Source organism: Spodoptera frugiperda, chromosome 14 (assembly GCF_023101765.2).
Source record: "Spodoptera frugiperda isolate SF20-4 chromosome 14, AGI-APGP_CSIRO_Sfru_2.0, whole genome shotgun sequence".
NCBI classification, from domain to species: domain Eukaryota; kingdom Metazoa; phylum Arthropoda; class Insecta; order Lepidoptera; family Noctuidae; genus Spodoptera; species Spodoptera frugiperda.
In genome coordinates this window covers 10,342,183-10,354,805 of record NC_064225.1, presented here as the reverse complement: position 1 = coordinate 10,354,805, position 12,623 = coordinate 10,342,183, and the positions used below count along the sequence as shown (strand labels likewise).

Genomic DNA, 12,623 nt, shown 5'->3' with positions numbered 1-12,623 from the left:
ATGTCTGATTCTATGTTTCTATATGTCTGATTATATGTTTATATATTCTTCATTCTATAAGTTTAATACTTAAATTGTAGAAGGAGTTGAGTGGAAGACGTGTGTAAATAAATGTACCTAGGTAACATCAATGTTAGAGTAGGTATCTATGTACTGCTGTAAAGGTAGTTGCTACACTGCATACATCTCTGACAGGGAATGGGGGGCAGGTGGGGGGTGTTTGGGTATAAATAACAAGACAGAGTTCGTGGTAGAGGTTTATTCGGCGCGAGGCAGCGGTCGCGTCGGCCGCCGTCAATGAATAAGTTAATACAAGTATCTTGTATGAGTGCCCAGTGCGAGGTGCTCACTGACTCCATCGCGTGAACATTATCTACGATTGGTACGGCTCTGTAGCCGTCTCGGACTGTCCCGTACAAAACGTAGATAATGTTAACGCGATCGAATCAATAAAAAACTCGCACTAATCACTCCAGGGGCACGCCACATCACACACGATGTGTGGGTATAATACAATAATTCATAGAATTTAACACAGCGAGTGCAAATAACATGTTTACATAGTAATAATTAGGTTTATTGCAGCAATTATTTTTAATAAATGAAAATAAAATGAATTTATAAACACATTAAACAAACGTGCATGTTTTTAACATTTTTGTAAAAATAATATTTTGCTCGAGAAAAATTCTATAAATTGTTGCAGATGAATGCGTATTACATTGTACAATAAAATTAATGTGACATGATTATTAATAAAATTATTTACAGCGCATCAGTTAGGTACTAGTAGACAGTGAGTTCTATACAATCATACAATCGGTTAGCGTTGGACTGAAGGTCGATACTTAGATAGTCATCAATAGAGACGTGGATTATTTTTGAGTGCTACTTTTTAATTATTTTGGTGAATTTGACAAGAAAACAAGAACAAAAAGGTGAATTTATTGTATAGTTAGGTACACAAATATTTTTTAAGATTTCAATTTCTATTTATACACATAAACAGGGCCGCACCAGAGCACTGGTTTCGGTAGTGGGGCTGAAACTGAGAAGAGAGCGAAAATGTCTGGATTTTTCTGTCATAACGTCAGCAATGCTTGTTGAGGTTCTTATGTGGTTAAGTATCGACCAACAAGTAACATAGTGACATATTCCCGAGCAACATCACGCGGCGCGGGCGACAGGAATGTGAGAGAGTATCGGTGGTTACAAGTTACAAGTTACGAGTAATGTTACGTGGCGTGTCGTCGGTCGCCGCGCTGCACACTTATGTCTAACATTTACATCAGCTGTACAATACGAGGCAAGTTCATTCACACACACTTACAGACTAAACAATAATGTTACCCTTACGATCTATTATTATGTCGTTATCACAAATATTCACAATCCGGCGAGTGCGTGCAGTGCGTCAGTTGCAGACGTGCGTCTCGGTGCGCGCCACGCAGGTGTCGCAGGAGACGCGGCAGCACCAGTGGAAGCGGCAGCGACACTTGGTCTCCTGCACGCGCCGCACCGTGCTGTACCCGCGCCCGCAGCACAGCGACTCGCACCCGTCGTCGCCTGACACAATACCACAATTAATCATTCGTGCACCAAAACAAACAGTAGTGAACTAGTGATTATAGTTTTATAGTCTTGGAATGCGCAAAAACAGCAGGAGATAGAGAGTCTAAAAGCTTATAAGGGACAAGACAAAGACTATTCAATAAAAAAGGTAAGTAGAAGAAAGCTCAATGCTAACATCTATCAAGTAAAGTTAGTCAGAGTTTCATTCAATACTATATAGTACTACCTACCTCTGGAGGTCCTGTTGCAGACCCGCGCGTGTGTCCCGAAGGAGCCGACGGCGTCGTCCCGCTCGCAGTACGAGGGCGACGGCTCCAGGAACACCAGGTCCGACTTGCGCGGCACCCGCACCACGCCCGGGTTCTGCTTCTGTCTGTACCACACAACATGTTACACTAAACACAAGCTACAGTATTAATGATCACTGAATCTAATGGTTTTTCTGTAATGAACGTATATATGTACTAGAGTCGGACCTGCGCACTATGACGAGGTGCGTGTGGTGCGGCGGCTGGTGGCGCGGCGCGACCAGGCGGGCGCGGTCGTAGCGGTCGCGCAGCGCGGCGGCGGCGGCGCGGAACGGCGGCAGCGCGCGCCAGCACGTGCGCACCGCGCAGGAGCCCGACACGCCGTGGCACTTGCACTCGCGCCGCACCAGGTCCTTCACCACCTGCACACACACACATACATTACACTCCTCACTCTCATTACACTGATGGCAATGGCAAACTCAAAGACTTTGGGTTCCCAAAACTATAAAACCAAATTGATTAATCATCGTCACTAGCCCGGTACCATCCACAACTAGAGACAGATTTCTTCAATAAAACGCATCTCTACTCTACTCCAGTTCTTCGTGTCTAACTATGTACTATAAGCCAGTATACACTACGTTTGCCAAGAAGGGTCGCCACTCCAGAACATGTTTCTTCAATGGCAATAGTTTCTTTGACAAATGTGACTTGTCCACAGCCACTTCAGCTGCTTCAGATGTAAGTTCTGCCAAATCGCCACATAAATACATTGAAAGGTTAAAGTTAAGAAGATTTACTTCTATCGACTATTCAGTCATACAATTACTTAATCGAATAATTCATTTAGTTTTACAATTTCAAAACATTCGCCGATAACAATTTGTTACAATAATTTATTTGGCATTTTACTTAACATTTAGCGACGCGAGGAGTCACTACAACAACACAGGGCCGTACTCAGACACGCACTGTGTGACGCAATCACGTCACACTTAACTAACTTCCTGATAATATCTCAATAACTTTAGATGGTTTCCGCAGACGAGTGACGATATATTGCACAATATACGACGTGTCGAACGAGATGAACACTGCATGTTTCCACGATAATTTTATTCATAACTAGCTACTTCCGCGCGTTTTCACCCGCTCTGCTCAGCTCCTATTGACGTAGCGTGATGTTATATAGCCTGTAATCTTCCTCGATAAATGCATATTCAACTCAAAAAGAATTATTCAAATCGGACCAGTAGATCTGGAGATTAGCGCTTTCAAACAAACAAAGAAACAAACAAACAATCAAACAAACAATCAAACAAACAAACTCTTCAGTTTTATAATATTAGTATAGATACACGAATACATGTAAAGGACAAACCAAAATAAACAAAACCCTTCATCGATTATAATAAAACAAGTAATCAAATTGCACGAAGTGTGTATTAATTACAGGCAGTAAATGAGAAACCCTACATATAATCATACAGTAAGGTGGTGGAGCCGGGCGCCTCGTAAACATTCCCACGCTCGTTTATGAGCTGGCGCGTTATAGGTACAAGTGCGATAATAGTCGAGTTATTTACACAAAATCAATAACCATAAACAGCGAACAAGCGAACATGCATTACTTTAATAACGCTGCATTAGCGGAGGATGCACATTATACAGATTGGCCGGCGCGTCCCACTGCGAGCGCTGCCAAAAGAGAACAAGACGCGTCGTAAACTCAGTAATGCCGGTGTGATTGCACGGTGGCGTGTGACTGCGCGCCTGTAATGACGTCCAGTCGTGCAGTGGTCCAGTCGTTGATGCGCTACAATTACTAGTTGTGTGGGAATGCTGCGCTGCGAGCTATTGTTGCATGTCATTATGTGCAACTGGTCGCGGCCGACAGATGACTGCAATCAGTGAAACATTCCAGCGACATGCAGCCGCCGGTAATCGAACCTGACACAGCACGCTGCCTGCGCCTGCGACACTACACATCAGTTCCACTTAATGACTGCGTACACGCAACTACTGGAAGCTTTCTTGAATAATTCCAGTCTATAGTATTTTATAATATTTATCACGTTATACTTACCTATTTTGTTTGAAGTTATGTAGATGTAGCAATCAGTAATAATTTGCCATTAAAGGTTCGTGTACCAGTAGACAAGGCGCACGCTACTGCCGCGGGTGATGCACTGCCCGGTGCATGCTGCACCCGGTCATTCCGTACAATGCATAATTGTGGCACAGTGGACCACGAGCCGCAGCTATCTGCTGATACCCCGCGACTAATGACGGGTGTAGTGTCGGCCGGCAAACACCGTCGCCGGCGGCCGCGCCAACCTGGTCGATTTCTTCTTTTGCCGACCATTAGATGGACAGATAAAGTGTCGGCTTGCGTGTAATGATGTGAGCTTTGAGCCTGCAGCCTGCAGCCTGCTGCACCCGACAGTTAACTATTTTCCGCTACATCGTGCACGCACACTTATCTGGAACTGATCGCAATCGCTTCACTTGCAACGTCAGTGAGATAAACAACTGCTGCGTGGCTCATTTTACACCGAATAAGTACTGTATGGTATAGACACGAGCGATCAGAAAGTTTCCCAGTAAGTAAGAGTAGAGTAGTATAAACCAGTCGTATCCTCGTCGCTGTTACATCTCAAGTAGTTGTGTCCTGATGTTGGTGAGTAGTGGGTACACGCAGTGGGCGGCGCCGGCTGACTGCTGAATTTTTCACCGCGCGGGAGTGGCGCTGTAATGTAGTAGTGACGTACACTTTCACATTCCGACAGCTGCAGCTAGCTGACGTGTCATTAGCGCGGCCCTGGCGGCGCAACACTGCCCACTCCGTATCATTACTGATTACGTAAAATTACGTTATTTACCACTTAAATGGCGGCTGGCTAATGAATATGTCTACGAAATGACGCGGAAGCTGTGTGACGGAGTGTTATCATCTATTTAATATTCCTACATTAATGGTTATTACATTTGAGAGGTTTCACTTAACTAATGAATCAGCAAGCAACGAGGCAGAGCATGCAGCGCTAGTAGAGTACAGTAGAGTGCGGGCGGCGGCACGAGGCGGTGGTAGTGTGTGTACCTGGCTCACCTTCCGGCCGACGCGGTTGTTGTGCAGGTTCATGAGCGCGCGCGCGTCGCGCTCCAGCTCGCGCGCGTCCAGGAAGCGCCGCGCCAGCCGCGCGCCGTACGCGCCCTCCCCGCACCCGCCCCACTCGAACTGCTCCGACGTCGACGTGCCGCGCCGTCTGGGAACAACACACGCTACATGTCATCACACAGTCACAAATAGCCCCATGGGAGAGCCCGACGGACAACAACCCTTAAATTCCTAACTCCCAAAAAGCTCCTCATGGAGTGAAACTTCTCAGTACATCAATAAAAGTTTACCCACCGGTTGGAGGTGCACTGGCAGGCGGGCAGGTCGCCCCGCGCACACGCCGCGCTCAGCGCATGCGTCACGCCCGCCGACGTGATCGCGTATGTGAACGCTGCCTCCTTTGTCGCTGTAACAACAATTATGATGTTTCATTAGATCACCGAGTCATCAACTAGGTGTAATTGATTATGGTCATTGGGTTCCCAATTTGTACTGCCAACCATTTAATTGCCGATATACGGAGTCCGGCCCCGTCGTATAGCCACAGCTCGCAGAATGGCGCCCGTCTATGGAATGATTGAGCAAATGTGTCAAGTGTCGAGTACTGACTGGTGGTGGCTCGGCGCGACCAAATGTTAGCGCTGCATGTATTAGCGAGTCACCGTCCACTCGGTGGTACACGGAGTATGGAAGCAAGGAGTACTCACAGTCCGTCAGACTCCGTCTGTGGTTAATATCCCGCACGTTGCACGGTAAATATAGCAGTGTTTAACAAGAAAGTTACGGAAGTTAATGTCATGGGTTGTAAATAAAACAAGTTACTAGACTACCCACAGTGCTACTTAGGTAGATATTTTTGATTTTCTTACGGAAATCAGCTCTTTCGACGAGGCGTTTTACACTCAATAGGTTGTACTAATAGGTCGACTAAGTCACCGTCGTCCTCCGTATTCCCGAATGATGGTATTTCTTACCTATATACTCCATGTTTTCGCATACGAACATACATGATCATAGGTAGGTATATTATATACTATGGAGGTCAGATATTACTGAAGTCATGACGTTTGCTAAATAATATTCAAGTTGACAGTCCGTAGTATTATAATAATCTAAATTAAATATTAAGCTATCGGCTTACTCATGTAACTGTTTGACGAGGAACTCGACTAGTTTTAAGCCATGCTAGAAGCTCATATTCATGACGTGTGAAAATGAAATAGATTTGAGAAATAACATTATGTACGGCGTGGCTGTCAGTGGGCGGCGCGTCATGATACGTCACGTCAGACGTCAGTCGCGGGTATCGGCGACGTCAGACGTCAGACGTCAGACGTCAGCCGCTAAGTTATGCTGAGCCGTGACACGCAGCAAATGCACTGATAGCGTTGCATACTAAACACCCGCGCTGTGAGCTCGCACCGACTGTTCGAGGCACCAGTGGCCGCAATATGCTGCTGTTCTCAGTGTCTTACTCGTATGAAGTAATTTCAAAGAATCAGTTATACAGTACACCGAGTTCATCACGGCATAGACATAGAAAGGTGATAATTATAATTCAGATAGAGTTAACTACCTAGATCATTAATTTAAAGACAGCATGAACATTAACTGCAAAACATGAACACTACGGATATCCCGGCTATACACGGTGTCTCGGTCACCTACTCACCGACTGCGACCCGGCTATGTGGGCGATGTTGATGATGCGGACAGTTTAGACGTTCTGAATTTATCTTAGGTGTTTATATTTAATGATTCCCCTCGTCATAACGTTCAATTTTCTGTCTTGATTTGCGTATACTCGTGTAATAGACAATCTTATCAAGCGACTGGATGCGTTTCCCGACAGTGGTTAGCGAGCAGACGGATCACCTGATGGTAAGCGAAGAAGACAGCCGTAATACCAGACAAGACACAAATGTATTGCCGATCTTTTAAAAACGAGTTCGTTCTTACCTTGTGGTACTGATTGAAGGTATTAACGTAATGTAGATAACTCGGTGGTTGTAGTGTTCCAGTGTCGTGGGAGACTACTCGCGACAGGTTGCAGACTCGCAGCTCGTACATTGTACATCGACAGAAACAAATAATCGCTGCGACTCGCGTCTGATGTTGAAATATCGACTAACTAATGGCCGGCGCTGGAGTATTTCTAAATTCATTCCGTTCTGTACACAATACATTACAGTTTGATTGTTTATTCGTTAGTTATCACTCGCTGTGAAGGCTCGGCGCTAATGTCTCCATTGTCGGGGCGTATATATTGTATAATCTGTGGAGCAGGTGTCGCGCTGTCACTCCGCGCCTGGCTTATCTCTGCCGCATGCGGTGTGACGTCACACGCGTGCGACTCTTTCAAACTGCTGTTGCCGTAGATATTACACAATTATTTATTATGCACGAGAGGAATTAATACGTCAATAACACTACTACTGCCAATAAGTACATAATAACAGATGCAAATAATAACAAACAATTACTTCAGCTCCACTTCCGTCCACACAGTGACCAGCAATCAAGCCAGTACACCAGCCGTCACATTACAGTGCCTACATTACAGTCGTCACTGGCAGGTACCAGTCCGCTGCCAGTAAACAGTGGTTCATTACTAATGTGCGTCTGATTACTGCTTGATTACACAGTGCCGCTGTGTCCACTGTAGCTGTGTAGCGGTACTACTACTAAATATAGTTCTTTTGGTCCGTTTCTATGGTTTCCCACGACCGTGCTCCGATTGATGGCGAACATTGAATTAATGTAACGTCACCTGTTACATTGCCGTTTTAATTAAACATTTATTAACGTCTTCCAATGCGAAAGTCTCGTTGAAAAGTGTTCACTATTTATTGAGAGGTTTCTTCCAATCCGTCGATATAACTCACGTCGACGGGCGGCCGCTGGTGACTTGCACATAGCGGACAAATAGCTCGCCGTGATCCAGATGTAGAGGTGGACAGACGGACAGACACACAAACGTATTCCTCATCAATATAATAAATATTGCCACAGAAGCAATGTCAATCAACATCGGGAATGTATTGACTAAAGATAACGATCTGTGTGCCTGTCGGTGAAGAGTGGAAGGATTGAATGCACTCGGTGTAGTCTGGTACAGAGAATGGTGTATCTGATGCTTTGTAATCTACACGAACATTTAGTTCCTTTAGTACAATGTAGTGCCGCAGAGTAGTTAGTAATTGGATATGAGCAGCGTATGATAAAGATATTCTTCACATTTACCTGATGTCTGATATTGGTGCACAATAGCCACATAGATTATCGATGCTTCTATACGTTGCAGCTCAGGTATCGCCGAGTGGGTACAGTGGGTACAGTGCGGTCCAATTACTGCAGTGTGTGAAGTAAACTCGCGCAGTTAATGGTCGCGGTGCACTGACGGACAAACATCAGCTGTCGCCGATACTAGTGACGTTTACACTACACGAGACGTGGAGACTGTCGCTGTCAACGCTTTGCATGCGGAAGATAATGTATCAGGTGCAGTCGAGTAGCCTGCTGTAAAGACTGAATATTCGACGGGTGATCTTCTTTGTTAAAACTAAACTATTCTACTGAGACTTTTAATTTGTGCAATTTTACAATAGATATTTGTCAAACTCCTTGAACGACTGGCCCTACAAATTCGACTGTATCACACAAAGGTGAAGTTACTTGTATTGGTAGCTCCGGTACCACGGCGCAGTATTGTCTGTGGTATTGTCCCCATAAACTGCTCGGTCGGTGCACGTAACGAGCAGCCTCATTACGCTCGTCCTAATTGGCGACCGACGCAGGCCCAATAAAGTTCGTCCCACACTGACAGGTCGGCCGGTAGAGTCGTCACGTTGTCGTGTCGTGCGGTGTGAAGGCGCCTCGTGATGCAACGGACGTCGCGGCTCAATTAGTCGTCGCGCATAAATCTCCCCGCACCGTGTGGGTGCGCGCCCGGGAATTGACACTTTTATTTGACATTCAATAATTTTGTCGGAGTTTTATTGACATTTAATTGGTCCACTGACTGCGAACTCGGGAGCAGAGGACGTCAGCCACAGTTGTTGGCAATCTGAAGTTATAGTGCTGCCTCCTTGTACGTCCCCCTGCTATACTTCAAAGAGAATGATTTGATTCTGTATTTCTAGAGTCTTCAGGGTAAATTATTCTTCCCCATCATACATACGCTTACTGTTCGGTGGTTATCTCTGGGGAATTCATTAGTATCGCTGAGCTTTAAACTTTCAGCAGCTGTTAGCTTGGAACTGCCTTTTACCTATAAAGTTATATATGTTCGCGGTGGTAACACGCAATATTCCGGTCACGTCGGCCACTGATTGATTAGCGAAACATAGAGTTGGATAAATATTAAAAATGTTATTAATATACAGCAGCGTGGAGGTGCGTCCGCCGTAAATCACTCAACTATCAATATTTATACGTTCACGTTGTAAACTAATTTATTACATCCAATTAACTTATTGAAATCTATATGTCGAGTAGGTATGACGAATTAATCCTTGGTATTGTAATAAACCTCGGCTGGTCCGTCTGTCTGTGTGTCGGTAGTGTATAGGCAGAGTGTTTACAAGGCACACATTGTGTGGCAATAAAATCAATGAGTTTCCCGGAGTGGCCGCGCGGTGGCGCTGCGCTCATTAGCATAGTTCGTTGTAAATCAATTCGCTCGTTATCTCACGTTCGGGACTTGTGACGTTTAAACGGCAATATTTCAAGATAGCGATCCGAGCGGTTCGATATAAATATGATTGTTTGGTGGCGGCCAATTACTGCATTAATATTCATGCGCCGACCGCGGACCGACCAGCGCCGGCCGCGGCCAGACGCGAGGCAGACAAAGGCCACCATTAGCCACATAATGCTCGCCATTAGTAACTGACACAAAGCACTGACTCCTCATTGCTCACGTGTCTACATAATCCTGCCGATTGTCTGCTGTGACAACATACTGACGTCACTGGTGGCGCTGGGTCTGTCAAGGATCCGACAAAAATTATCCAACACACCGAAGTAAATTCGAAATTTTCCAGTATTATTGTACTTACCTTGTTGCAAGCAGAATAATTATAAGTAGACAAACAATTGTTTTAATTTATCTGCAACAGTCGCCTCACGACTTGCAGTGCGGAGGACTAGGACCACAGACCCTCATGGGAGGAGCGCTGCACGATGTCACCCTCTGGGCCCGGGATGTTATGACTACGAGTCGGTATTGTAATTATTGATTTCAGCAATATTTACATACAACTTATGAACAGAAATCCATGAAGGTTCAAGCCCCTCTAGTCGAAAACATTTATACGTTACTATTTTGATTGCTATTATAATAACACAAATATTTTTCAGCAATCCTGCTGCTGCAGTGGACAGTAGGCCACGACGCGTCATTTGACGAATGCATGCAACCTACAAAATAACGATAGGCGGTTTTGAAAGAGGAGTAAAGTGACGCTCTGTGGACACGGCTTTGATCGTTTCTACGCAAGATGCAAGCATTTGTCTTGTTATCGACAAAAAACGAAAGCGTGCGTATGATGTGCGGTTAGGTGGACGATTATAAGTCGTTAGTAACCACATTGAATTGCGGCTGTCTGTGATCTTCGTATTATTGAATTAATGCGCCGTATTATTACTACATTATAATAAATCCATTTAATAAAATGCAATCAGCGAACTAGCCTAGTATTTATAATGAGTCGCGTTGATTAATGGGCGAGTGTTCGCGGGAAACTATTAATCAAGTGTAAGCTAATACGTTGAGATTGTAAGATAAACTCCTAGTGACGCTGCTGCCCTGGTACCTGCGCCTTGTATACACATATGTTCTAACGAGCAGCTCATCAAGTTAACCAAACACAATTTATTAGTCAATAGATTTTCTATTTTAATTATTTAAACATAAAGTTTAAAATCTATTAATGCAATTTTATAGTTAGGATAGCTTAAACTGCTGGTGTCTATACTTAGTATCAATCGTGTGTAATCATGTATCGATACTCGATCATTAATTGAATAGTTTACTTATTAGTGATGTATAGTGTAGCGTACACGGGCGAGCATTGCTCAGCGTGCACAGACATGCACAGTTCCAGCCGTGCAGATAGGTCAAAGATTAAAGTTATCTATTGTCTATGGCGGCCACAGATCTGGTGGATGTCGAACATAAATATTGTTTATGGTTGTATAATTATTTGCACATTGAATACAAATTCTGTATTGACTAGTAATACATAAATTATGTTCTGGTATCGATAGAGTTCGGACAAATGTATTGTTGTGTTCGCTATTTGATCCGATACATACAACTGATAGAGACAAATACTCCAGGTGAATGGATGACTGCGGATTTGCAGATTCCGTTCCTTTTTCGCAGTGGTTTAGTTATTTTATTAATTAAATATCCTGTGGGTCTTGTAGTTGGTTTTTATGATACCTGAGGGAACAGCACACGTACTAATCAGACCAGACACCCAAACATATTTAACGCCAAAAAAAAAAACACTGACATTTAGATAAGTCTAGGTTTTTTGAGAAGACTAAGGCAGGGACAGATCTTAGGGGAGAAGAAAAAATATAAATAGCTAGGAAAGATCTGATTTATTCGGACTCAAAGGACATTAGTCGAAATGAGACGCTATGGATGACGTCACTCAGCGGCGCTACACACAGAACTGGTTTGTCCTAGATCCTCGCGTTATTGTCCGCACTATCGTTAACGCGAACCTAACTCGCAGTAACGATCTCTACGAACTGCTTGGGTGGTCTAGTTCACAGCTAGTTTTTATGTCGAAAGATTAGCCAAAATGGATTTTAGGAATGAATTACCTCATCAACAGTTTATAGTTCTAATATTTTAATGGCCCAGTGTTACGGGTTTGATTCGCCGATTTTAATAATTATTTTGCAATCCATAAATGCTCCGGGTCTGGGCATAGGAGTTTCGGAGGTAGATCCGATTTCACAGCAAAAAACAAAGCAGACGGTGATCTGGTTGTATACCATCAGGCCATTGCTTGCGTCCGTGGACACCCAAAATACCAGAGGCGCTACAAGTGCGTTGCTGGCCTTTTGGGGGTTAGGAATTTAAGGGTTTTTGGGGAATCGGGGAATGGGAAGGTTGGGAAGGAGGTATGAATAGTATGCATCGTATACTATTCATACCACTTGGTTCATCATCTGGTCGGATCCAATTCTTCCATGATTATGAGCTGTCAATATCTGATATTTCTAAATAAGTAAGTAACGCGGTCTCACCGAGGGGCATGACGTGTCCGAAGTGGTGTCCGTCCCCGACGCCCGAGCAGTTCCAGCGCCGCCCCGCCAGCTGCAGCCGGCACTCCGCGTACGCCATCCTGCAACAAACAGTACATCAACATCATTGTACAGTACCTCTTAGAACTACATGCGATCCTGGTACCATTACATCAAGTTACTTGTTTTATTAGGAAGTCCCAAATATTGAATGAAATGTTTAAACGTCACGCCTATTATCCCCGAAGGGGTAGACAGAGGTGCCGTTACGGCACGTAATGCCGCTATACAATTTAAGTACGCCCAATTTTCACCATTTGTGATATCAGTCCCATGTAATAGGGGGTAAGCCTATTGCCATATACTGGGGACGATTCCAGACTCCGTGCTACTACTGAGGATTTTTTTCGGAAACC

The 12,623-nt window shown here is 44.4% G+C and overlaps 1 protein-coding gene across 3 annotated transcripts in view; it reads right to left on the bottom strand.

Annotated features, from left to right (window-relative positions):
• Positions 1–244: 244 nt before the first annotated feature.
• The window catches only part of LOC126911395 (protein Wnt-7b-like), an 85,140-nt gene continuing 72,761 nt past the window's right edge, over positions 245–12,623 (bottom strand). For 2 of the 3 annotated variants that reach the window (XM_050698432.1, XM_050698434.1), the window contains 6 exons: positions 12,211–12,308; positions 5,236–5,347; positions 4,924–5,089; positions 2,049–2,242; positions 1,803–1,945; positions 245–1,566 (listed from right to left, as the gene is read on the bottom strand). In XM_050698432.1, the coding sequence (XP_050554389.1) occupies positions 1,415–1,566; positions 1,803–1,945; positions 2,049–2,242; positions 4,924–5,089; positions 5,236–5,347; positions 12,211–12,308 (865 nt within the window). In that variant the 3' untranslated portion in view covers positions 245–1,414. The remainder of the gene's footprint in view (positions 1,567–1,802; positions 1,946–2,048; positions 2,243–4,923; positions 5,090–5,235; positions 5,348–12,210; positions 12,309–12,623) is intronic. The other variant, XM_050698433.1, reaches the window with a different exon arrangement.